This window comes from Neoarius graeffei, chromosome 18 (assembly GCF_027579695.1).
Source record: "Neoarius graeffei isolate fNeoGra1 chromosome 18, fNeoGra1.pri, whole genome shotgun sequence".
Classification (NCBI taxonomy): Eukaryota; Metazoa; Chordata; class Actinopteri; order Siluriformes; family Ariidae; genus Neoarius; species Neoarius graeffei.
This window is the reverse complement of record NC_083586.1, coordinates 42936772-42962478: the sequence shown is the minus strand read 5'-3', so window position 1 is coordinate 42962478 and position 25707 is coordinate 42936772. Positions and strand designations below refer to the sequence as shown.

Sequence of the window (25707 nt, the reverse complement as noted above, 5' to 3'; positions counted from 1 at the left end):
TGGGTTTTTTTCGTGGTATATCAGATATATTTCATTCAACTAGCATGATATTGAACTTGTCTTTGACTCATTCAGTATCATGCTAGCTGAATGGAATATATCAGATATACCACGAAAAAAACCCAGCCAATATTATTTAAATAGGTCACTCAGATCCACGATGCATTTTATATGAAAAATTTAAGTTTTTCAAAACGAGAAGATAAACTTCATATCCTCAAGCCAACATGTGATTTTCTTTTTATTATACAGACACATTCACAAACAAAACGTACCCAAATTTATCAAAACAATTCATCGATTTCCTCATGAGTGACATATAAAGATTTGTGTCATAATTTTGGTTCTCCATGTCCCGGATGTAGCTCATATGAAAAATACAAGTGGTGTATTTCAAGGTAAAACAAACACTCGTGTCCATATATATGAGAGATAGTATTTTCTGAAACAAGATGACATTCCATACTTTTTGTCATGTTTTCTGAACTTTTCTAAATTAATTGCCATGCTTTATAATCAGCATCGTAAGAATTTTAAATAGCATTTCTAGTAGAGCTGACAAGCAGATGTAACAAACAATTTTTCGCAGCTATTAATTTAAAACATCAAAATAAACAACAAGCAACAGAGGCTTTACTCAATTGTTGAGTTTATTACAAAACAGAGAAAGGCAAACATGAGCGCGAGTGTGAAAAGCAGCTCGAGTAGCTTAAAAACAGTTCAATTTTTAATTGAATATTTCACCTGAAAAATGTTTCTAACAATAAATGAAGGCTATTGGGGGGCACATTAGCATTATGCCCATGTAATCAAACTCATTCGTCGTTAGCCAAGTCCTGTTAGCATCACATTAGCATATTCAGGTGAGGTGTTCGGTTTATAAAGCTCGAAGGGAAACATGCAGCATGTGGAAACCCACCATGCAAAACTAAATGAAGTCAGATCAGCGCTGATCTTTTCACCAACACACAGCGACGGCTGTAAAATAAAACTGCACTGTGATAAGAAAGCTGAAGAGAAAGCGGAAAGAAAAAAAAAATGACCAAAAAAAACAAAACCCAAATTGAAATCCAAAATGACACAAAAGCTCTTATTTTAAAATGGATACATTTCAGAAATTAAAATGTTAAGATTTGGCAAAATGCAGTCAAAAAACCACAACTACAGCAACAACAAAAAAATATCGGCTACAGTTTTAATGAACATGATGTGGAGCTTCCCAGGAGTGAAGGGTTTAAGAAATGAAAACTGGCCGACTGTACACTTTTTTCCTTAATAGTTTACATTGTGCAACTTCACACGTTGTATGTATGCCTACATATTTTCTACTGTAAAGTACAACAATGCTTGGAAATAATAGTGTTTTTATTTCTTTACAGCAATAAAGTACAAACCCATGCAATAAATCTTTACATATTCAAAACACTAACTGTCTCAGCTTGGTTATGATGGAAAACCATTCAAGGAGGCCAAAATGACGGCTTGGAAGTGTTCCACTGCAATAATGGAGAAAAATAAAGAAACGGTGATTGTGTTCTTAATCAAAGGCCATGATTAGATCCATTCTTATGGACTGTTTATGATATGCATCCTGAAAAATGTACCTGCTTCCCCTTCTTGAAGAATATCTGATTAAAAAAAAAAGGTTTTAATGATGTTTTTATCACACCTTTGTCGACTTTCCCTACATCCATCATACAAATGGCCTTTTGCAGTATAGGGGCAGGAAGGCACAACCTGGGGCTGATGGGTGCTTCCTTTTCTTGCAGCACTTCCTGTACTGAAATGCAAGGAAGGGATTCAAGAAGAATCGAGGAACTGAAATTATTTGTGTCTTATTTGGCAGATTTTGTTTTGTATTTATAGATCATGGATTGTAGACTTGCTGTTATCATTTTTTTTGAGAAAGCGGAGGATTGACATCATAAGCTTATGGTATATATCAAGCACTAGAATTAAAACCTAAAAAAAGGAATTAAAACAAACAAAAGCTCGTACATTCATCCCGAAAACCTTCTCTTTTCTCTCTACACGATTCCTCTGAACGCATTTAAAGGAGCAGTTTGTAATTTTTAAAAGTGCTGCTGGACATATAAAATTGTATAATTTTAATGATAAGTCCTTGGAAATACTGTGATTAGAAATACTGTGATGTACAGGATCTCAGCATGTTCTTTGTTTCAGGTTTCCATTTACATTTTTCTGGCCCAGAAATAAGCTCTGTCCCCTCTCTTTACATTTTTTCTTCAAAGGCAACTCACAAGAGCCCATGTTTTCATTGCAATGGCAGGGCAGTTCACCTCATAGGAAGCGCTGGGCTCAAGAATTACAAACAGCTCCTTTAAAAAAATATAATTATGCCTTAAAGGGGCTGACTCACCCTTCCAGTTTGTCGTTTTTGTTTTGAAAGCACATGACTGCTGTTCTGCTAGCTCTTTGTGCAACAAAACCTCTGCAAATTGACTGCTAATGATCCCTTCGAAATCGTTCCCGTACTTTTTCTTCTTTTCGTGTCACATGCATAGAATCTGCCTGATATTTTCTTTCTTTCATGGCTGCCCGTGAGACAGCCGAGGCGGATTCAGGTGCATTACACTGGAATAACCAGACAAAAATGGAACGGATCAGTCAAAAGAATATGAATAAATTAGAACCACTTTTATCTTCAGTTTCATGTTACAATTTATGACCTGTAGTGTTGGATGTCACCAGGGCGGCACAGTGGTGTTGTGGTTAGCAATGTTACATCACAGCAAGAAGGTTCTGGGTTCGAGCCCAGTGGCCGACGAGGGCCTTTCTGTGTGGAGTTTGTATGTTCTCCTCGTGTCTGTGTGGGTTTCCTCCGGGTGCTCTGGTTTCCCCCACAAGTCCAAAGACGTGCAGTTAGGTAAAATACCCAGCCACTGGGTTTGCAGAAGCCAGTGTAAACTTAGTGCCAGTCCCAAGAGGGTTGCGTCAGGAAGGGCATCTGGTGTAGTAAAACCTATGCCAAATGGAAAAGATCAGCTGTGGCAACCCCTAACGGGAGCAGAAGAAAAAGGAGGCACAGGGTGTTACCAGATTGTTTTGTTTCAAGCAGTGGATGTGAAAATGGTCGCTACTTGGCACAGAGGAAGGGTGAGCTGACCTCTTTAAAGATGGCAGAGAGCTCTGAGAAAGTTTTGAGTCATGGGCTAAAGGATAAAGAATCGAGGAAGCATCGATCAGAATACTGGGTTGAATCTAACTGTTCATTCAAGACCACTTGGCCAGAAGTACAATGCAGTTGAAGAGAGTTTATTAGAGATCTTCACAGTTCATCTTCTTTGGACCTCCATCAACTTGCTAACAAGCTCGGATTCATTCGTCCATTCGACATTTTAGAACAGATATGTAGGTAGCTGGGGTGGCACGGTGGTGTGAATGCGAGTGTGAATTTTTGTTGCTTGTCTCTGTGATAGATTGATAGATCTGCGATAGATTGGTGACTTGCCCAGGGTGAACCCCACCTCTCGCCTGAAGTCAACTGAGATTGGCTCCAGCTTCCCCGTGACCCCAATAGATGAGTGGTCTAGATAATGGATGGATGCAGATAGCCGTCATGGAGTCGTGGATAAATCCCAATTTAATAGCAAATATGTAATAGCTGACATCATAACTTTACATTTATAAACTTCATAAGCATGTGGTTCTGAAAGGAAAGAAAAAAATAATCGACAATGGTGTGTAAAAACAGTGTTGTAATTCAGAACAGGAAGATATTAGGAATTGATTAACTGTTACTTTTCATGCGTCTTGGTTTTCCTGGAGACTAAAGCTGTAGCAGAAGTGCTGGTTAGTTTAATCAGACAAACGTGAGGCCAGTTTCGAGTCATAAAATGAAACATGTAAGGCCTTGTACTTTTTGTTCCTACTTATAACTATAGCAAAAGCTCTTTCTTTGTATTTTCAGGTATTAAGCTTTATCAAAATTCCCCCTAAACTGGGCCATCATATCAAAAAAAGTGACTTATCAATCATCGCCAACATAAACTGTCCTTTACCAAAAACACAGCAAAACTGAGCCAAAGCAAAGGGGCACCGATTCATCAGCAGTGTAAATATAAAAATAGTTTCTTCTTCTCTGGTGCCTGAAAACAACGCAAACACAGGCATGCAAGAGACACAATCTCATCCAAGGAGACGAGGACAAGGAAAGCCAAATCATCCAGCATTGACCTACGCGTTCTCTTTTCTTTTGGCTGTTTTACAGTAACATACTAAAAAGTGCATGAGGTTTCCTTTGTGCTGCTGAACAGACAAACAAAGAAACAAAAAGACAAGTTTTGAAATGAAACTGATGCATATCCTCACTGTGCAAGAAACCCCAGACATATTGTACGATTGTGCTTATCATATGCGTGTGTGTGTGTGTGTACATAAACTCCATTTTTTAATCGTGTATGGCTTTGAGCCTTCTGATCGATTAATCATCAGGATGTTTGACAACCTGATTGTCCATAACATGAGATACAGTATGTGACCATGCACTTGACCGCACAGTGAGAAAATGTCTCTCCTTCTTTCGTTTCCTCTCTTAATCCTTCGTGTGTTTTTTTTTTCTTCACTTTCTTAAACAATATCTCTTTAACAACATCCTTTAATGTGTCTCTCGACATCCCTGGCAGAGTGTGCGTGCGTGTGTGTGTGTGTGTGTATGAGAGAATCTAATTTCTCATTCCTACAGTGAGTCACTGGTTTCCAGACCTAGCCTGGTCATGTCGGAGTGGGATAGATTGTCCTCTTCGTCATCTTCATCATCGTCTTCATCATCCTCGCTGTGGCCTCCCATCATCACTTGCTGCATGGCCAGCGTTGCTCCGTCTGACGACAGCGTCTGCAGCCCGTCCTCTCCTCCTACCATGCTAACTGATACCATGGTACCTGAGTGCAGCAACAATAAAATGGTGTTCTAATCGACATTAATCCAAATTGTTTGAACATCATCATCATCATCATCATCAGTAAGACAAATTAAAGGAGCGATTTGTAATTTTAGCGTCCATTGCTTCCTGTGAGTTGAACTACAAGTGCACGGACACCACTAATAAGCCTTCGTCCTTTGCTCCAACTGACCCCCTCTTATTTTAAAACAGCTCATTCCTCTTGGGCTAACTTGTAAGGGAGGCCAATTTCAGGGCCAGAAAAATCTAAAAAAAAATGTAGCCTGAAATGAAAAAACTAGCCAGACCTGTTGCATGGTAATATTGTGAATCTCAGCTTATCTAAAGTTTAGAAACACTTAAAAAATTACAGACCGCACCTTTAAATGCTCAATATTCCATTATTTTACAATTTAAAGCAGCAATTAATTTCTTCAAGACCACAACAACTCTTTGTTAACCCCCCAGCTTTAAATACCACAGTGTGTATTTATAACTAACTATCTGATTGAACATACCATCTTCCATGGTAACCTGTTGCTGGGAGACTGAGGATGCAAGAGAGTCTGGCCAGAAGCGCTGAAGTGGACGAGTCTGTGGCGTTTTCTTTTTGTTCTTGGGCACATCTGATGAGCTGGCGTCTAGCATCGGCTGCAGAATCCGCCTTCGCGCATTTATGAACCTGAGAAATCAGGGATGAAGGTTTAACCAATCAGAAATGATCAGTGAGGAAAAACAGGAATAAACAAATCACAATGTGTTCTGTTGTTGCGATTATAAACTAAGCTGAAAAGTCCTATGAGTTTAATACAACCCCGATTCCAAAAAAGTTGGGACAAATTGTAAATAAAAACAGAATGCAATGACGTGGAAGTTTCAAAATTCCATATTTTATTCAGAATAGAACATAGATGACATATCAAATGTTTAAACTGAGAAAATGTATCATTTAAAGAGAAAAATTAGGTGATTTTAAATTTCATGACAACACCACATCTCAAAAAAGTTGGGACAAGGCCATGTTTACCACTGTGAGACATCCCCTTTTCTCTTTACAACAGTCTGTAAACGTCTGGGGACTGAGGAGACAAGTTGCTCAAGTTTAGGGATAGGAATGTTAACCCATTCTTGTCTAATGTAGGATTCTAGTTGCTCAACTGTCTTAGGTCTTTTTTGTCGTATCTTCCGTTTTATGATGCGCCAAATGTTTTCTATGGGTGAAAGATCTGGACTGCAGGCTGGCCAGTTCAGTACCCGGACCCTTCTTCTACGCAGCCATGATGCTGTAATTGATGCAGTATGTGGTTTGGCATTGTCATGTTGGAAAATGCAAGGTCTTCCCTGAAAGAGACATCGTCTGGATGGGAGCATATGTTGCTCTAGAACCTGGATATACCTTTCAGCATTGATGATGTCTTTCCAGATGTGTAAGCTGCCCATGCCACACACACTAATGTGACCCCATACCATCAGAGATGCAGGCTTCTGAACTGAGCGCTGATAACAACTTGGGTCGTCCTTCTCCTCTTTAGTCCGAATGACACGGCGTCCCTGATTTCCATAAAGAACTTCAAATTTTGATTCGTCTGACCACAGAACAGTTTTCCACTTTGCCACAGTCCATTTTAAATGAGCCTTGGCCCAGAGAAGACGTCTGCGCTTCTGGATCATGTTTAGATACGGCTTCTTCTTTGAACTATAGAGTTTTAGCTGGCAACGGTGGATGGCACGGTGAATTGTGTTCACAGATAATGTTCTCTGGAAATATTCCTGAGCCCATTTTGTGATTTCCAATACAGAAGCATGCCTGTATGTGATGCAGTGCCGTCTAAGGACCCGAAGATCACAGGCACCCAGTATGGTTTTCCGGCCTTGACCCTTACGCACAGAGATTCTTCCAGATTCTCTGAATCTTTTGATGATATTATGCACTGTAGATGATGATATGTTCAAACTCTTTGCAATTTTACACTGTCGAACTCCTTTCTGATATTGCTCCACTATTTGTCAGCGCAGAATTAGGGGGATTGGTGATCCTCTTCCCATCTTTACTTCTGAGAGCTGCTGCCACGCCAAGATGCTCTTTTTATAGCCAGTCATGTTAATGACCTATTGCCAATTGACCTAATGAGTTGCAATTTGGTCCTCCAGCTGTTCCTTTTTTGTACCTTTAACTTTTCCAGCCTCTTATTGCCCCTGTCCCAACTTTGAGATGTGTTGCTGTCATGAAATTTCAAATGAGCCAATATCTGGCATGAAATTTCAAAATGTCTCACTTTCGACGTTTGATATGTTGTCTATGTTCTATTGTGAATACAATATCAGTTTCTGAGATTTGTAAATTATTGCATTCCGTTTTTATTTACAATTTGTACTTTGTCCCAACTTTTTTGGAATCGGGGTTGTATAAGGCTAGAATAATTTTATATATAAATATGACACTGGAGTCAGGTGTGGGTTTGTTTTTATGTTATTACAGGAAAAAGAATGCAGTCTGTTTTCCTTTTGTATTTAAATGAAGCAGTATATTTGTACTGAAGGTGGGTGACATTCATCGTATAATTTCCCAAAACCATGTTTGTAATAAATGGAAGGACCTGTAAGCCTTTCTCACGGGTGAGAATATGATTGTATGCAAAACTCTATTTGTAATACAGCAATGTTATCGATGATGTGCTTGCACGATTGCCACAAACTCATACTCACTTCACAGTGCATCAGCAAGAGATGATTTAAATGCACAAGAACAAATGGGACAGAAATACGATGTGGATTACAGTTTAGCTATGAGGAGTAGTGAAAAATCAGCCACCACACAATGGAAGACTCAAAGTCTATGTGAAGGACAGTGATAGTGGATAAGGATACTGCAGGCTTGTAGTACTCGAGTCTGACTCGTGCCTAATTTTAAGGACTCGTGACTTGACTTGGACTTGAGCACTGATGACTCGAACTTGGACTCGGACCCGACGGCAGTTAAATACTACCGCTAGAAAAATAAGAAGTCTGTGTGTATTTTTATTTTAACCGCCGAAACGTACAAAAAGAAATGTAAAAAAAAAAAGTCACATATTTTTCTTGTAACAGCACTGTATCCCTGGTACTAGGTCATATTTCTTTAAGTAAAAAGTATTAGAATCGCAAATACAAACGACAATGTGTGTTGTATACATCCACTTCAGCCGAGTCCGAAAACGAAACTATTTACGACATTGAGTATTCACTTGAATGTTTTTATGGTATTTACGACCGCTTTACGACAGTGTCAACCTCGTACTGACCATGGCTGACGCTGACAGCATGGATTCCGAGCTATCGCCTCAACTGTACGTAAGCATAAAGTGTGGTAAAGAAAAGTCTTTTCACTGTCTCACTAACCAAAACATGGGTGATTTCGTCTCTCAAGCTTTGAAAGTAAACAATGAAAAGATCAAAACGATCTTTGGTTCTTAGAAAGAAGGTGGTGATGTAACGAGCGCGATGCCGAATATGCCTGCCATAACGTTAGTTCGCGATTTTGATTTTGGCTACAAGTATCTGACTGGAATTAGAAGAGGATGGTGCCGCAGAGAGTCCTATCGAATCAAGTAGCACGAACGTATCAGCCTTCAATGTGCATATATATATATATATATATATATATATATATATATATATATATATATATATAAAATGTGTGTGTGTGTGTGTGTATAAAGTGTGTCTCTTGAATTTAAATTATTTTATCATCTTAATCCGACATTTAAATTTTGCCATGCAAAAAAAAAAAAATTGGACAAGGACACTTTTATTTTTATTTCGACCGACATCAAAAATGGGCGGCACAGTGGTGTAGTGGTTAGCGCTGTCGCCTCACAGCAAGAAGGTCCGGGTTCGAGCCCCGTGGCCGGCGAGGGCCTTTCTGTGCGGAGTTTGCATGTTCTCCCCGTGTCCGCGTGGGTTTCCTCCGGGTGCTCCGGTTTCCCCCACAGTCCAAAGACATGCAGGTTAGGTTAACTGGTGACTCTAAATTGACCGTAGGTGTGAATGTGAGTGTGAATGGTTGTCTGTGTCTATGTGTCAGCCCTGTGATGACCTGGCGATTTGTCCAGGGTGTACCCCGCCTTTCGCCCGTAGTCAGCTGGGATAGGCTCCAGCTTGCCTGCGACCCTGTAGAACAGGATAAAGCAGCTAGAGATAATGAGATATCATCAAAAATATGTTGAAAAAATCCGTGAACCTAAAGATAAAAAAAATGGGTGGCCTAATTTTGTGCAAGAGAATGCACATTCACCTGTTCATACGTCATGTGCAGGAACAAGCTAACGTTAATGGCACTAAAACACCTGGAGAGAAGCCCTTAGGATTGTCCGCTTTGCTTATACAGACTTCTCATGCAGTGGGGAAAAAAAAACGCACTGCTGTGTGTTCCATATGTAGAAGAACTATCGAGGAGACGACGGGGACAACCTCGAACTTCAATCGTCATTTGGTAAGACTCCACCCAGAGAAGGAAGTGACACGCTATGTTCGCTGATAGCGGGGCTTGCTTGCTGAGCGATGAACTAGCTAGTGTGAACCCTCTCTCCCTGTTTGCCCTGTTGATAGTGGGCGGGGCTTGCTGAGCGAAGAACAAGCTTTTTATCTGTAGCCTATTAACTAAAATGGGGCAGTCGAGCAGGAACGTTAATCCAACACAGTAGCAGAGACGCTTTCACATAAAGGCAACAACAGCCACCGTCAAATCGTGCGGATGGAGGCTTGTTCTCGGACTCGACTCGGATCAGTAGTGGACTCGACTTGGACTTGAACACTGGGGACTCGAGACTGGACTCGGACTCAAGGTTTAATGACTCGACTACAACTCTGGTATAGTCATCTCTGTGATTTTTTTTTTTCCAGAAAAGTTAAATCAAATAATTAGCAGTGAAAATCCAAATAGACGTCTGTTGATTTATTTTATTCCATTTGCTTCCAATGCACTGCTACTAAAGAGCTGTTTGGTTTGTGTATTTATTGACGTTGACTCACCAGTTGTTAACTTGCAGCAGGGTGAGGTTAGTCTGCAGTGCGATCTGTTTCTTTTCTTCTTCCGTAGGATATGGATGCTGAAAAATAATCATTTATACATTTAGAATAATGCAGTCGAGTCCGTATGTCCTCCTCACTCAATTTGTGTTGAGGTGATCTCATACACTCACAGTTTTCTGTCCTGCCGTCTCTTAACCCATAGCTTTTATGTCATTATTCAATTTGCATCATTAAAGGTGCTGTCTGCAAAGTTATCTGAAATGTTCACTTTTTTTTTGTGCATGGCATTTTCCTATCTCTCACAAGAACAAGATCATGCAGACGAGATGTGATCATTATGATGTCCTGAGGGTCACTTTTCTCCGTTTTGGGACTGAATATCCTCCCTCTTGAGGTAAACAGTACGGCCCTATTGAAACAGCCGAACGCAAGGTGCTTCAACTAATTAGCATAACTATAGAACTGCGTCACACCAAGATGACGACGTGCGGAAAACATCGTGACTCTGCATCGAGCTCGGAGAGTTTTGAGTCGCAGGGATGCAATTTGTGGTTGAAATTCGCGAATAGATTCGTGAACCAAAAGAGGAATATGTCTTTTCTCTGTTATTGCTTTTGTGTTCTTGTTTCTTTCTCTGTAAGATCAAAACTTGGTGTAACTCCATACTTGCTACCGTGGAGTCGAGCTCAGTCATTCTAAGGCTAAGATAGCTAAGCACTAGCTAGAATGATTTAGTTATCCGTCCAGAAAAAAATGACACGTCATCTAACCTTGCTCTATCTTGCAATTGCACTCAAGAGCCAGACTTTCCTTTTCTTTTAAACAATAATAATAATAATAATAATCATCATCTCATTATCTCTAGCTGCTTTATCCTGTTCTACAGGGTCGCAGGCAAGCTGGAGCCTATCCCAGCTAACTATGGACGAAAGGCGGGGTACACCCTGGACAAGTCACCAGGTCATCACAGGGCTGACACAGACACAGACAACCATTCACACTCACATTCACACCTACGGTCAATTTAGAGTCACCAGTTAACCTAACCTGCATGTCTTTGGACTGTGGGGGAAACCGGAGCACCCGGAGGAAACCCACGCGGACACGGGGAGAACATGCAAACTCCACACAGAAAGGCCCTCGCCGGCCACAGGGCTCGAACCCGGACCTTCTTGCTGTGAGGCGACAGCGCTAACCACTACACCACCATGTCGCCCCATAATAAGTTCAACTTATACAACCAAGGTCACTTTACAATTACAAAACTCCACCAAAAGAGAGTCAGGATGTAATTCCAGTGGCATTGCTACCCACAGTCCCACCAAAAGGCGCACAAAAGTATGTCCCACACCACCTGCACAGCCACCGCAATGCCACCGGGCAACATCGCTCGGAACACCGTGCCAAGCACAGAAGCACCGCCGCACAGAGCGCTGGACAACCCTGATGTTAAAAAGAGCAACAAGCTCACTGCAGTCCATAGTGAGCAGCATAGGCATCACCCACGGTGGACCAAGGCTCAAAGGAAACTGACGCCCAAAACTGGGTCCGGAGCTACACCACAACTGATGGACAAAACATCAAACAAAAAACAAACATCAAACTATACAAACAAAAAAACAAAACAAAAAGCTCTGTTGAGAAGCGGCAGCCAAAATGCACACAGCGTACTCTCAACCAGAAACAGAAAACCGCTGGCTTTTAGCTCATGGGAGAGCAGAGTCCGCCATGTTTGCCCATGCAGACTTGTTTTGGTTAAAAGTAGGTCAAACGCCCCACGGTGGTCACGTGATATTGTTACTCACTTGCTTCGGCAGTCTCCGGAATCGTAAAATGTGGGACACGTTTTATCTCGGCAAAACATTTACACACAGGATGGGGTGGCACAGTGGTGTAGTGGTTAGCACTGTCGCCTCACAGTAAGAAGGTTCTGGGTTCGAGCCCAGCGGCTGATAGGAGCCTTTCTGTGTGGAGTTTGCATGTTCTCCCTGTGTCTGCGTGGGTTTCCTCCGGGTGCTCCGGTTTCCCCCACAGTCCAAAGACATGCAGTTAGGTTAACATGGGGCGGCCTTGGGCTGAAGTGCCCTTGAGCAAGGTATCTAACTCCTGACTGCTTCCCGGGCGCTGTAGTATGGCTGCCCATTGCTCTGGTTGTATGCGCGCGCGCGCATGTGTTCACTGCTTCAGATGGGTTAAATGCAGAGGATGAATCTCACTGTGCTTGAAGTGTACATGTGACAAATAAAGGTTTCTTCTTCTTCTAGGATACACGGTGTGTGCAGCAGCGAAACATCTCAAAAGAACAACAGAAACAGAACATTTTGGCCAGAATTCAACTTTGCAGCCAACATCATTAAATGAGTCAGTATGAATTTTCAGAACGTACGTAAAAAAATATCACAACGGTGAAGTTGGTTATCAAGTTAGTGAAGGAAATTCCACCAACTGAACTGACCATTGCGAATGGTGTCGACTGAATATTTCTAATCAGGTGTGCACCTGAAATTATTACGTATTAAAAATCAGAGCAGCATGTGTCAGCCGCAGTCTCACTGGAACAATGCTTTACTGTGAGATGAAACTCCATCATATGCCTGATCTCCTCATCACTGATGACCTTTCATTAGCTCCTCCAACTGTCTAGTCAGATGAGGGAGCTGACATGTGAGAGAGCGAGCGAGTGCGTGCGTGTGTGTGTGTGGTGGGGGGCTGTGTGTGAATGCCTGCTTCCAGCCATCATGTGTCCGTCATCCCCTTCTCAAACCTTTCTTAACTCTCTTTCTTATCCCAGTCATGAACTACTCTTTTGAGCTCAGAGTCTGGATGTGACAAAAAAATAAATTTATCACACTGTCATGTGCATATGTGCAACCAAAAAAAACCACCACCCACCCCAATTTCTTTAGTGCAAGTTCTTACTGCAAGCGAAAATATTTTGAATATCTGCAGATTTAATACATCTTATGAGATCATTGTATAACTAATATAAGATTATTAAGCTGAATACAGTTTACTTTCAAGCTCAAGTTATCTTAACCCAGGGCTTTTCAAAGTGTGGGGTGCGCCTCCCCTAGGGGGCGCCAGAGTTCTTCAGGGGGGGTGCAACGTGAGGAAAAATAAACCAGAATAAGTTACTACTGCGGATATTTAGCGAACTTCAGCTAGCCTTTACCAGAGACAAAATGGATCGATTTTTAGTACCTAAAGCTACAGTGAGTGAGGAGACAGAGTCTGGGCCAAGCAAAAAAAGAAGGAAGTATGACCACGATTATTTAAAGTTTGGATTTGCATGGACTGGATCTGAAGATGCTCCACTGCCACAGTGTGTTGTCTGCCAAGAGGTGCTAGCTAACGATGCTATGAGATGTTTAAAATGTGTAAAACAAGATGTTTTTAAAAAAAAAAGCACAGATGTTTAAAATGTGTAAAAAAAGAGGTTTTAAAAAAGCTCGTGTTTTAAATGTGTAAAAAAGAGGTTTTAAAAAAGCTCATGTTTTAAATGTGGAAAAAAAAAGATGTTTTAAAAAGCACAGATGTTTAAAATGTGTAAAAAAAAAGATGTTTTAAAAAGCACAGATGTTTAAAATGTGTAAAAAAAATTTTAAAAAGCATAGATGTTTAAAATTTGTAAAAAAAAAATGTTTTAAAAAAGCACAGATGTTTAAAATGTGTAAAAAATGTTTTAAAAAGCACAGATGTTTAAAATGTGTAAAAAAAAGATGTTTTAAAAAGCACAGATGTTTAAAATGTGTAAAAAAAAGATGTTTTAAAAAAGCACAGATGTTTAAAATGTGTAAAAAAAAATGATGTTTTAAAAAGCACAGATGTTTAAAATGTGTAAAAAAAAGATGTTTTAAAAAAGCACAGATGTTTAAAATTTGTAAAAAAAAGTTTTAAAAAAGCACAGATGTTTAAAATGTGTAAAAAATGTTTTAAAAAGCACAGATGTTTAAAATGTGTAAAAAAAAGATGTTTTAAAAAGCACAGATGTTTAAAATGTGTAAAAAAAGATGTTTTAAAAAAGCACAGATGTTTAAAATGTGTAAAAAAAAAAGATGTTTTAAAAAGCACAGATGTTTAAAATGTGTAAAAGAAAAAAGTGTACAACAACCAATTTTTTTAAATACGAATGGAACATTACGTATAGCAACAACAAAAATTGTAAGGGGGGGGTCGCTGTTGTTTATTTGCTCTCTGAGGAGGGGCTGACTCTCCCACACTTTGAAAACCCCTGCCTTAACCTATTAGCAAACAATTCTTCGTTCTCAAAAAAACACTTGAAATAAGCAAAATGATCACCAACATGAAGAATAAAATGCTTCAATAAAGCACTGTTTAAAAAATGTCAAAAACATATCTGATAACCAGGATTAAAAGGCATCCCAAGTTAATGAGGCAGTGGATCATTTATGTTTACAGGTTAATTTGATCCAACTAATTAGTTCATACAAGTTTATTTGTATGAACTAATTAGTTAGTTCATACAAATAAACAATTTCTACACCTCCTTCCCTCGACCCTCCTTGACATTTTGTTTTACTATTCGATTAAATATCACATTCCCAAGTAAATAAATGAACGGATGAATGAATGCATTTCCTCACCCCAATGTGCTGGAAGAGCCAAGAACGCATGACGCTGGTGGCGTGTTTGGGCAGAATGCCCCGCTTGGCCTTAGACGAGTTTTCATCTTGACTCAGGAAGCTGAGGTCCTGGTTGAGCTGCAACTGGAGCTGAGAAAAACACACATATGAAAACACACAGTGGTTTAAACGGAGTATTTATACAGTATGTTTGTACAAGTGTGTGTGTATAAAGTGAATGTGTATATATTAAGAATGAGGGTCTAAGACAGTATGTGAGGGACGTCATATATAGCACTGTGATTGTGCCAGGACCAAATCTGATACCATTTCAAACATGTTGGTTCTCAATCTGCAAAAATAGTTCAATTCAGGCACAAAAAACACCGCTGGTGTGGAACTTATGCTACATTCGACTGAAGCTCATAACTCAGAATAAAAAAAAAAAAAAAACTAAGAAAGCGCTTCTCAACTCAGGAAATCAAACCAGAACGTCAAGAACGTAGTAGCTCATCTGGCCTGCCATCAAAAGAACCCATCCATCCACCCATCCATCCATCCATTATCTCTAGCCGCTTTATCCTGTCCTACAGGGTTGCAGGCAAGCTGGAGCCTATCCCAGCTGACTATGGGCGAGAGGCGGGGTACACCCTGGACAAGTCACCAGGTCATCACAGGGCTGACACAGACGACCATTCACACCTAAAGTCAATTTAGAGTCTTTGGACTGTGGGGGAAACTGGAGCACCCGGAGGAAACCCACGCAGACACGGGGAGAACATGCAAACTCTGCACAGAAAGGCCCTCGCCGGCCACGGGGCTCGAACCCGGACCTTCTTGCTGTGAGGTGACAGTGCTAACCACTACACCACTGTGCCGCCCCATCAAAAGAACCATGACTACCAAAACATCAAACCTGACAATGTGAGAGAGGACCAACCTCCACGGCAAATTGTTTACAACAGGAAAATCAAGAAAGGAATAAATTTTGTTCCCCAAACGAAGATCTACCCAAAACATCAATCAGAAGTGAATTTACATGATAAATGAGAGGAGATACAATTCCAGTAAGAAGAAAATTCATTAATTTGGCCTAATTACTAACTCATTAGCAAAAATTTTGACAAAACAACGACCGTCTTTTGAGCGGAATGATGAGTTCTTTCAAACAAAACAATCGGAACGGAAATCCGTGCAGAATTGACGGAGGAGATACGATTTAACTAAATTGTGGATGACGGATGCCATGCCACAGCAACAGTTCATCGGCCTTATGGCCATATGAGCTAATCAGGAACCCTGAGTTCATGCCAATATGGCCGCTCACACCATCAACAGGAAATCACTTCACTACTAGAGTTTAAAGTAGTATTTACTTTAGATCAAGCCATACTTTAATGGAGGCATCCATGTTTCTCCACTTTTGTAGCTTGAACGCGCCATCTGAAAAAAGTTCCCACTTCCATGTTTAGATCAACACGACAAAAAATGCCTTGCAACTTGGGGAAGTGGTGTCATTTCCTTGCTATGACAACCTGAGCAGCTTAAAATATTTATGATTTCACTTAAAACTAGAGATGCACTTCCGCAAGAAAACAGAAGTGTGATTGCACAGCTGCAGCACATAAAAGGACGAGTGCAACTCATAATGGATGGATGTGTGTGTCAGGTGACTTGGTCTGAGATATGAAATGAAGTTTGATGGCTGTTGGATGAATTATGGCTGAGTGGGAGATCTTGGCTTCCGATTGGCCAAAAATGCATGCCTGCCAATGGGAGAAAAAAAAGGATGGATGAAAAACAAGGAAAAGACGAGTATGGGTCATAGCTGATTTCATGCACATGTTGGGTGAGTTGGCCTGAGCTGAGGTATCATATTAAATTTGGTGGCTCTCTAATGAAGTGTTTCCAAGCAGGAAGACTTTGATTCTAAAACTCTATGTATTCCTATGGGGTAAAAAATAAATAAATTAATTAAAATAAAATACCAAAAACCAACCAAACAAAAAAACACCACACATTAAAAAAAAAAAAAGGGAGAGCAAGTGCATTTTTCCAAAATCTGAATACAAGCACACTATTCAGGCACAGGATGGCTGAGCTGAAGCTGGCCTGAGATCAATATCTCAGAAACTGCAGGAGAAGAAACGCGTCAAAAAAGTGGTCTGACAGATAACAAGAGTGTGCTTGTTTTCAAGGACATGAAGTCCAGGAAGTTTTGTAATCATGAGTGAAATTCAGTACTGCAATCAGGCCATGGAGAAAACAAGCGTTTTACTGATAATTACACTAAACTAAATAGACATGGCGAATGTTAATGCCACCAAAACCTCTTTAGAGCAGCTACACACTCTTAATAACCAGTGAAAAGCACAGACGCATCTCTCTTCCTGTGCACATATATTTATGCTCAAAGCCCAAAGGACAAATTGTAACCTCGGTCGTTATTATTTTATGCTGTGGATTATTTGATTATATAATGATTCAGAGCGGGCGGCACGGTGGTGTAGTGGTTAGCGCTGTCGCCTCACAGCAAGAAGGTCCGGGTTCGAGCCCCGTGGCCGGCGAGGGCCTTTCTGTGTGGAGTTTGCATGTTCTCCCCGTGTCCGCGTGGGTTTCCTCCGGGTGCTCCGGTTTCCCCCACAGTCCAAAGACATGCAGGTTAGGTTAACTGGTGACTCTAAATTGACCGTAGGTGTGAATGTGAATGGTTGTCTGTGTCTATGTGTCAGCCCTGTGATGACCTGGCGACTTGTCCAGGGTGTACCCCGCCTTTCGCCCGTAGTCAGCTGGGATAGGCTCCAGCTTGCCTGCGACCCTGTAGAACAGGATAAAACGGCTAGAGATAATGAGATGAGATGATTCAGAACTTAAACCAGCATTTTTTTGTAGAAAGAAAGAATTAATCAATCGACCCCAAACTGGGAAATTATGTTGTTACAGCAGCAAGTTATCAGACAGACAAAAAAAAAAAAAAAAAAAGGACACACTGTACAACATAAAGGAGAATTAAAAGGAAAAAAAATCCCAAGAACAAGCCAACTATACAATATACAGATAAAAAAAAAAAAATCTAACGGTAAAATTAAAATTGATTTTTGGGGGGTTAGCACCATTTGATTTACACAACATGCTGACAGCTTTAAAGGTGAAAATTGTTGTTTTATTATGACACAAACAGTAATTAGATGAAAAAACAAATCTGGAGTGTGCATAGGTATTCACCCCCCAAATTCAATACTTCGTAAAACCACCTTTTGCTGCAATTACAGCTGCAAGTCTCTTGGGGTATGTCTCTATTAGCTTAGCACATCTAGCCACTGGGATTTTTGCCCATTCCTCAAGGCAAAACTGCTCCAACTCCTTCAAGTTAGATGGGTTGTGTTGGTGTACAGCAATCTTCAAGTTATGCCACAGATTCTCAATTGGATTGAGGTCTGGGCTTTGATGAGGGCATTCCAAGACATTTAAACCTTGTCCTTTAAACAAAGTCCTTTAAACCACTCCAGTGTAGCTTTAGCAGTATGTTTAGGGTCATTCTCCTGCCAGAACATGAACCTTCGTCCCAGTCTCAAACCTCTGGCTGACTCAAACAGGTTTTCCTCCAGAATTGCCCAGTATTTAGTGCCATCCATCTTTCCTTCAGTCCTGACCAGGTTTCCTGTCCCTGCAGATGAAAAACATCCCCACACCATGATGCTACCACCACCATGCTACACTGTAGGAATGATGTTGGGTTTGCGCCACACATGGCGTTTCCCATGATGGCCAAAAAGATCAATTTTAGTCTCATCTGACCAGAGAATCTAATTCCATGTATTTGGAGAGTCTGCCATATGCTGTTTGCAAACTCCAAATGTGTTTTCTTCAGGAATGGCTTTTTTCTGGCCACTCTTCCATAAAGCCCCGCTCTGTGGAGTGTACGGCCTAAAGTGGTCCTATGGACTCCCATCTCCGCTGTGGATCTTTGCAGCTCCCTCAGTGTTATCATTGGTGTCTTTGTTGCGTCTCTGATTAATGCCCTCCTTGCTCGGTCTGTGAGTTTTGGTGGGCGGCCTTCTCTTGTTAGGTTTGTAGTGGTGCCATATTCTTTCCATTTTACTATAATGGATTTAATGGTGCTCCCTGGGATATTCAAAGTTTGTGATATTTTTTATAACCCAACCCTGATCTATACTTCTTCACAACTTTGTCTCTGACCTGTTTGGAGGCTCCTTGGTTTTCATGTTGCTTGCTTAATAGTGTTGCAGAGTCAGGGTCCTTCCAGAACAGGTTGATTTATACAGACATCATGTGACACTTTGCACACAGGTGGCTCTTAATCAACTAATTATGTGAATTATGAAGTGAATTGGTTGGACCAGCTCTTATTTAGGGGTTTCATACAAAAGGGGGTGAATACCTATGCACACTCCAGATTTCTGTTTTCAAGTTCAAGTCAACTTTATTGTCAATAATGCCATATGTGCGGGACATACAGAGAATTGAAATTGCGTTTCCCTCTTATCCGTGGTGCAAACAGTAATAAACATGAAATATAAAATATAGGTACAAGATTAAAAAAAAAACCCGGGGGGTGTAATTTACACACACACGCTAAAGCTATCTAAGAAAAGACGGTGGCAATCCAGAAAGTGCAAATGTGGCAGTGTGAACAGAATTAACGGTTTAAATTTAAATGTGACGAATGACAATATAAACAGAAATTTATCTTGTTTTTTCATCTGAAATATTGTTTGTGTCACAATAAAACAGCAATTTGCACTTTTAAAGTGGTAGGCATGTTGTGTAAATCAAATGGTGCTAACCCCCTAAAAATCTATTTTAATTCCAGCTTGTAATGTGACAAAACAGTACAAACACCAAGGGGGATGAATACTTTTGCAAGACATTGTATAGTTTGCTTGCCGGTTCCCTGATTAAGTACCTGCACTTGGACTGTGAGGGTGGAAACCATAGTCGCATGAAATACTGATAAAATGTGCCTTCATCGTGCTTAGTCCTATCAGTTTATAGAAATGGTGTGTGTGCGCGCATGTGTGTGTGTGTGTCTCACCTGTGAATTCTGGATGCGTATTGTGCCAGGTGAGAGGGCCTGGGTAACCACCTGGCCTTGTGGAGTCACAACAGTTACTGGCTGATAAACTGTGCCACCTGAGTACACACACACACACACACACACACACACACACACACACACACGCGCTTCAGACATCATAAAAAGTCAGTGCACATTATGGTAGACAGTGTGATTTAGTGGTGCACGAAGGACCGAATATGTTTTGAAGGAGTGTTTCTGCTCAAAAACATACCTGACACCACCTGTGTGGGGTTTACCGCCGTCACAGTAAGGCTGCCCTGTTGTAAGGCGGATGTTGGTACTACGATCCCCTGTGGACTCACAGTCCCAGAGAAAGAGCTTGGAGTCTAAGAGAACACACCCATGTGCACACACAAAGAAAACCTTTTAAACGTCTCAGAGGTTTAATTATACACTTAAACATTAAAGCAGTTGTTTGTCTTTTTTTTTTTTTTGACCCTTCTGCTGGTTGTGAGGTGAACTGCAATTGCAGCAAAGAACATTCTCCTCATGAGTACGCTTCATGAGCTGCCTTTTAAACAAAAAGAGGCAAAACTCAGCAGTTCGGGGTGGAGTTCATTTCTGGTCCAGAAAAAAAAAAAAGTGAATGAAATGCAAAAATCTAGACAGATCATGAAATTACATGATTATTCTACGTCTAGTAACACAACAAATTTAGCACTGTCTTATCTATATTGTTTTGTTTTCACACCAAACTATATTTATAACTCATAAAAATATGGAATTTGTGTAGATGTATTTATTTATTTATTTATTTAGCTTTTGCCATAGGAAGCTCTATATATGTACATACATCATGGCATGGGAAACCACAGCAGCTTGCGCCAATTACAGTGGCCCCATTGTACCAAATCTGCATGTCTTTAAACTGTGGGGGAAACCGGAGCACCCGGAGGAAACCCACGCGGACACGGGGAGAACATGCAAACTCCACACAGAAAGGCCCCTGTCGGCCGTGAGGTTCGAACCCGGAACCTTCTTGCTGTGAGGCGACAGTGCTAACCACTACACCACCGTGCCGCCCAAACATGTAACATATGTTGACTGTACATTATGTGTAAGTTCTATGCCAGTAGACTGTGTGTGTGTGTGTGTGTACCTGAGCCTGTGTCGGTGAGTACGGACTGGCCGGATCAGTGCTGCTCAATAGTGTCTCGCTGTTCATTTTCGTCTTCAGGCAGGCGATATAGCGGCTGCAGAAGTCTTTACACAGGTCGCTCACTTTCTCCAGCTCCAGCAGGTGGATACGCAGCACCTGAATCGCCTTCACCATCTGTTTCAAATCGTTGTAAAGTACAGAGGCTCCATAAGTATCAACAGTGACATAGTGTAGCAGCGCAAGTTCATATTTCAGCCTCTGGCAGCTGTTTCAGTGATAACGTCCTCTCCTACAACCTCGGAGAAAGGCCTATCATTCCTAATTGGCTGACTCTACACTCTGACTGCTTTCGGTCTTGGATGAGAAAAGATATCAGGATATACAATGAGAAGAATTTCTATTCAGTAGTACAAGAGAAAACAAGACCGTCAATGACAGCGTAGCTCACTCCAGTCCCGTCTAGTCCAGAAGGAACGATCTAAAGTGGGCCACCTTGCGCAATAAGTGTTGCAAGCTACTGTATATACACTATATAGAAGGTCTATACACCCTAGGAATACCGACCTATTTACCAGAAAGAATCCAAAACAGTGAGAAATTGACTGAAAAGAAGCGATAAATCTGGGTAGAAGTTACAGTGTCTTGCAAAAGTATTCATCCCCGTTGGTGTTTGTCCTGTTTTGTCGCATTAAAAGCTGGAATTAAAATGAATTTTTGGAGGGTTAGCATCATTTGATTTACATAATATGCTCATCACTTTAAAGGTGCAAATTATTTTTGTATTGTGACACAAACAATAATTAAGGCTAAAAAAAAACAACAACAGAAATCTAGAATGCACATGGGTATTCACCCCCCTCAAAGTCAATACTTTGTAGAGCCACCTTTTGCTGTAATTACAGCTGCAAGCCTCTTGGGGTATGTCTCTATTAGCTTAGCACATCTAGCCACTGGGATTTTTGTCCATTCCTCAAGGCAAAACTGCTCCAACTCCTTCAAGTTAGATGGGTTGCGTTGGTGTACAGCAATCTTCAAGTTATGCCACAGATTCTCAATTGGATTGAGGTCTGGGCTTTGATTAGGCCATTCCAAGACATTTAAATGTTTCCCTTTAAACCATTTCAGTGTAGCTTTAGCCGTATGTTTAGGATCATTGTCCTGCTGGAATGTGAACCTTCACCCTAGTCTCAAACCTCTGGCCGACTCAAACAGGTTTTCCTCCAGAACTGTCCTATATTTAGTGCCATCCATCTTTCCTTCAGTCCTGACCAGCTTTCCTGTCCCTGCAGATGAGAAACATCCCCACAGAATGATGCTGCCACCACCATGCTTCACTGTAGGAATGGTGTTCTCAGGGTGTTGGGTTTTCGCCACACATGGCGTTTCCCATGATGGCCAAAAAGTTCAATTTTAGTCTCATTTGACCAGAGAGTCTTCTTCCATGTGTTTGCGGAGTCTGCCACATGCTGTTGGGCAAACTCCAAATGTGTTTTCTTCAGCAATGGCTTTTTTCTGGCCACTCTTCCATAAAGCCCCGCTCTGTGGAGTGTATGGCTTAAAGTGGTCCTATGGACTGATACTCCCATCTCTGCTGTGGATCTTTGCAGCTCCTTCAGTGTTATCTTTGGTGTCTTTGTTGCGTCTCTGATTAATGCCCTCCTTGCCCGGTCTGTGAGTTTTGGTGGGTGGCCTTCTCTTGTCAGGTTTGTAGTGGTGCCATGTTCTTTCCATTTTGCTATAATGGATTTAATGGTGCTCTGTGAGATATTCAAAGTTTGTGATATTTTTTATAACCCAACCCTGATCTATACTTCTTCACAACTTTGTCTCTGACCTGTTTGGAGGCTCCTTGGTTTTCATGTTGCTTGCTTAGTAGTGTTGCAGTCAGGGTCCTTCCAGAACAGGTTGATTTTTACAGACATCATGTGACAACTTTGATTGCACACACGTGGATTTTAATCAACTAATTATGTGACTTATGAAGTGAATTGGCTGCACCAGCTCTTATTTAGGGGTTTCATACAAAAGGGTGTGAATACCTATGCACAATCCAGATTTCTGTTTTTCATCTTAATTATTGTTTGTGTCACAATTTAAAAAAAAAAAATTAAACCTTTAAAGTGGTAGGCATGTTGTGTAAATCAAATGGTGCTAATCCCCCAAAATGAATTTTTATTTCCAGCTTGCAATGCAACAAAACAGGACAAACACCAAGGGGGATGAATACTTTTGCAAGACACTGTATATGCACCCTAGGTACCCCTACCTTCATGCCAGAAAGAATCAGAATCGGTGAAGAATTGAGGGAGAAGCAGCGATGTGTGTGGAAACTGCTCGTTGGGGCTTAATTATATCATATCTTCTTTATTAATTGCAATTATGCAAATTTGGGTAGAAGCTAAACATACCCCAGGCAGACCTACCTTCCTGCCAAAAAAGAACAAAAATCAGTGAAGAATTGAGAGAAGAAGCGATTTTCGTGAAACATGGACGACAAACAAGACATGATGCCATAAGCTCATCGCCTGTCAGCCGGATGAGCTAATAATGATTGGGCAGTGCACAATTAGCGAATGCACAGACAATATCCTTACCCTTTCATACTAACTTGCCACAGCAAAAGTAAATACAAATAAACAAAAGTGTTTTGTGGTTAAAATTATTCATTAAACTAATTCATTATTAGCAATAATTCCAATAATAGCAGTAAAGCAACAATTGTACAATTTACAACCTAAGTGTATGTGCATTTAATTCATTATTTTAACCCCCCCCCCCAAAAAAAAAAAAACAACAACACAGTATGCACTGAAAAACCAGGCAACTTTTTCATTATGATTTTAAAATTGTCACATTGTTTTTGTAGTACGTCTAGAAGCATTTTTAGATTTTGATAAAAGTTTAAAAATCCATCTCACTTTACCTCGCTCATTTGCACTATTCCGCACTACCTCATCTTAACAGCTGCTAGTTTGTTTATACTGCTTATTTCATATTTCATGTTTACCTGCTATACCTCAAGTGCCCTTGACTGTTTGGTTATTTGAACCAATTTGTGTGTGTGTGTGTGTGTGTGTGTGTGTGTGTGTGCGCGCGCGCGCGCGTATATATGAGTGTTTAGTCTACATCTAGTTCATATTTAGAGTGTTTATATTGTCTGTTTGAGTGTTTAGTCTATGTGTAGTTCTTATCTAGTGTTTACCCTGTTTATATTGTCTGAGTGTTTAGTCTATGTCTTGTTTTATCTAGTGTTTATACTGTTTATTTATACTGTTTATATTGTTTGTCTGAGTGTTTAGTCTATGTCTACAACCCCGATTCCAAAAAAGTTGGGACAAAGTACAAATTGTAAATAAAAACAGAATGCAATAATTTACAAATCTCAAAAACTGATATTGTATTCACAATAGAACATAGACAACATATCAAATGTCGAAAGTGAGACATTTTGAAATTTCATGCCAAATATTGGCTCATTTGAAATTTCATGACAGCAACACATCTCAAAAAAGTTGGGACAGGGGCAATAAGAGGCTGGAAAAGTTAAAGGTACAAAAAAGGAACAGCTGGAGGACCAAATTGCAACTCATTAGGTCAACTGGCAATAGGTCATTAACATGACTGGGTATAAAAAGAGCATCTTGGAGTGGCAGCGGCTCTCAGAAGTAAAGATGGGAAGAGGATCACCAATCCCCCTAATTCTGCGCTGACAAATACTGGAGCAATATCAGAAAGGAGTTCGACAGTGTAAAATTGCAAAGAGTTTGAACATATCATCATCTACAGTGCATAATATCATCAAAAGATTCAGAGAATCTGGAAGAATCTCTGTGCGTAAGGGTCAAGGCCGGAAAACCATACTGGGTGCCCGTGATCTTCGGGCCCTTAGACGGCAATGCATCATATACAGGCATGCTTCTGTATTGGAAATCACAAAATGGGCTCAGGAATATTTCCAGAGAACATTATATGTGAACACAATTCACCGTGCCATCCGCCGTTGCCAGCTAAAACTCTATAGTTCAAAGAAGAAGCCGTATCTAAACATGATCCAGAAGCGCAGACGTCTTCTCTGGGCCAAGGCTCATTTAAAATGGACTGTGGCAAAGTGGAAAACTGTTCTGTGGTCAGACGAATCAAAATTTGAAGTTCTTTATGGAAATCAGGGACGCCGTGTCATTCGGACTAAAGAGGAGAAGGACGACCCAAGTTGTTATTAGCGCTCAGTTCAGAAGCCTGCATCTCTGATGGTATGGGGTTGCATTAGTGCATGTGGCATGGGCAGCTTACACATCTGGAAAGACACCATCAATGCTGAAAGGTATATCCAGGTTCTAGAGCAACATATGCTCCCATCCAGACGACGTCTCTTTCAGGGAAGACCTTGCATTTTCCAACATGACAATGCCAAACCACATACTGCATCAATTACAGCATCATGGCTGCGTAGAAGAAGGGTCCGGGTACTGAACTGGCCAGCCTGCAGTCCAGATCTTTCACCCATAGAAAACATTTGGCGCATCATAAAACGGAAGATTCGACAAAAAAGACCTAAGACAGTTGAGCAACTAGAATCCTACATTAGACAAGAATGGGTTAACATTCCTATCCCTAAACTTGAGCAACTTGTCTCCTCAGTCCCCAGACGTTTACAGACTGTTGTAAAGAGAAAAGGGGATGTCTCACAGTGATAAACATGGCCTTGTCCCAACTTTGAGATGTGTTGCTGTCATGAAATTTAAAATCACCTAATTTTTCTCTTTAAATGATACATTTTCTCAGTTTAAACATTTGATATGTCATCTATGTTCTATTCTGAATAAAATATGGAATTTTGAAACTTCCATATCATTGCATTCCGTTTTTATTTACAATTTGTACTTTGTCCCAACTTTTTTGGACTCGGGGTTGTAGTTCCTATCTAGAGTGTTTATAGGGTTTATATTGTTGTTTGTTTTTTTCAATTATTCTATTTTTATTTATTGCATTGCCTGTTTGCACCGTGGGTCAGAG

The 25707-nt window shown here is 40.6% G+C and overlaps 1 protein-coding gene across 2 annotated transcripts in view; it reads right to left on the bottom strand.

Annotated features, from left to right (window-relative positions):
- Nucleotides 1-632: 632 nt before the first annotated feature.
- Nucleotides 633-25707, bottom strand: part of pknox1.2 (pbx/knotted 1 homeobox 1.2) — a 43296-nt gene continuing 18221 nt past the window's right edge. For both annotated transcript variants that reach the window (XM_060898833.1, XM_060898832.1), the window contains 7 exons: nucleotides 20695-20868; nucleotides 19807-19921; nucleotides 19551-19648; nucleotides 14516-14644; nucleotides 9912-9988; nucleotides 5420-5583; nucleotides 633-4902 (listed from right to left, as the gene is read on the bottom strand). In XM_060898833.1, the coding sequence (XP_060754816.1) occupies nucleotides 4700-4902; nucleotides 5420-5583; nucleotides 9912-9988; nucleotides 14516-14644; nucleotides 19551-19648; nucleotides 19807-19921; nucleotides 20695-20868 (960 nt within the window). In that variant the 3' untranslated portion in view covers nucleotides 633-4699. The remainder of the gene's footprint in view (nucleotides 4903-5419; nucleotides 5584-9911; nucleotides 9989-14515; nucleotides 14645-19550; nucleotides 19649-19806; nucleotides 19922-20694; nucleotides 20869-25707) is intronic.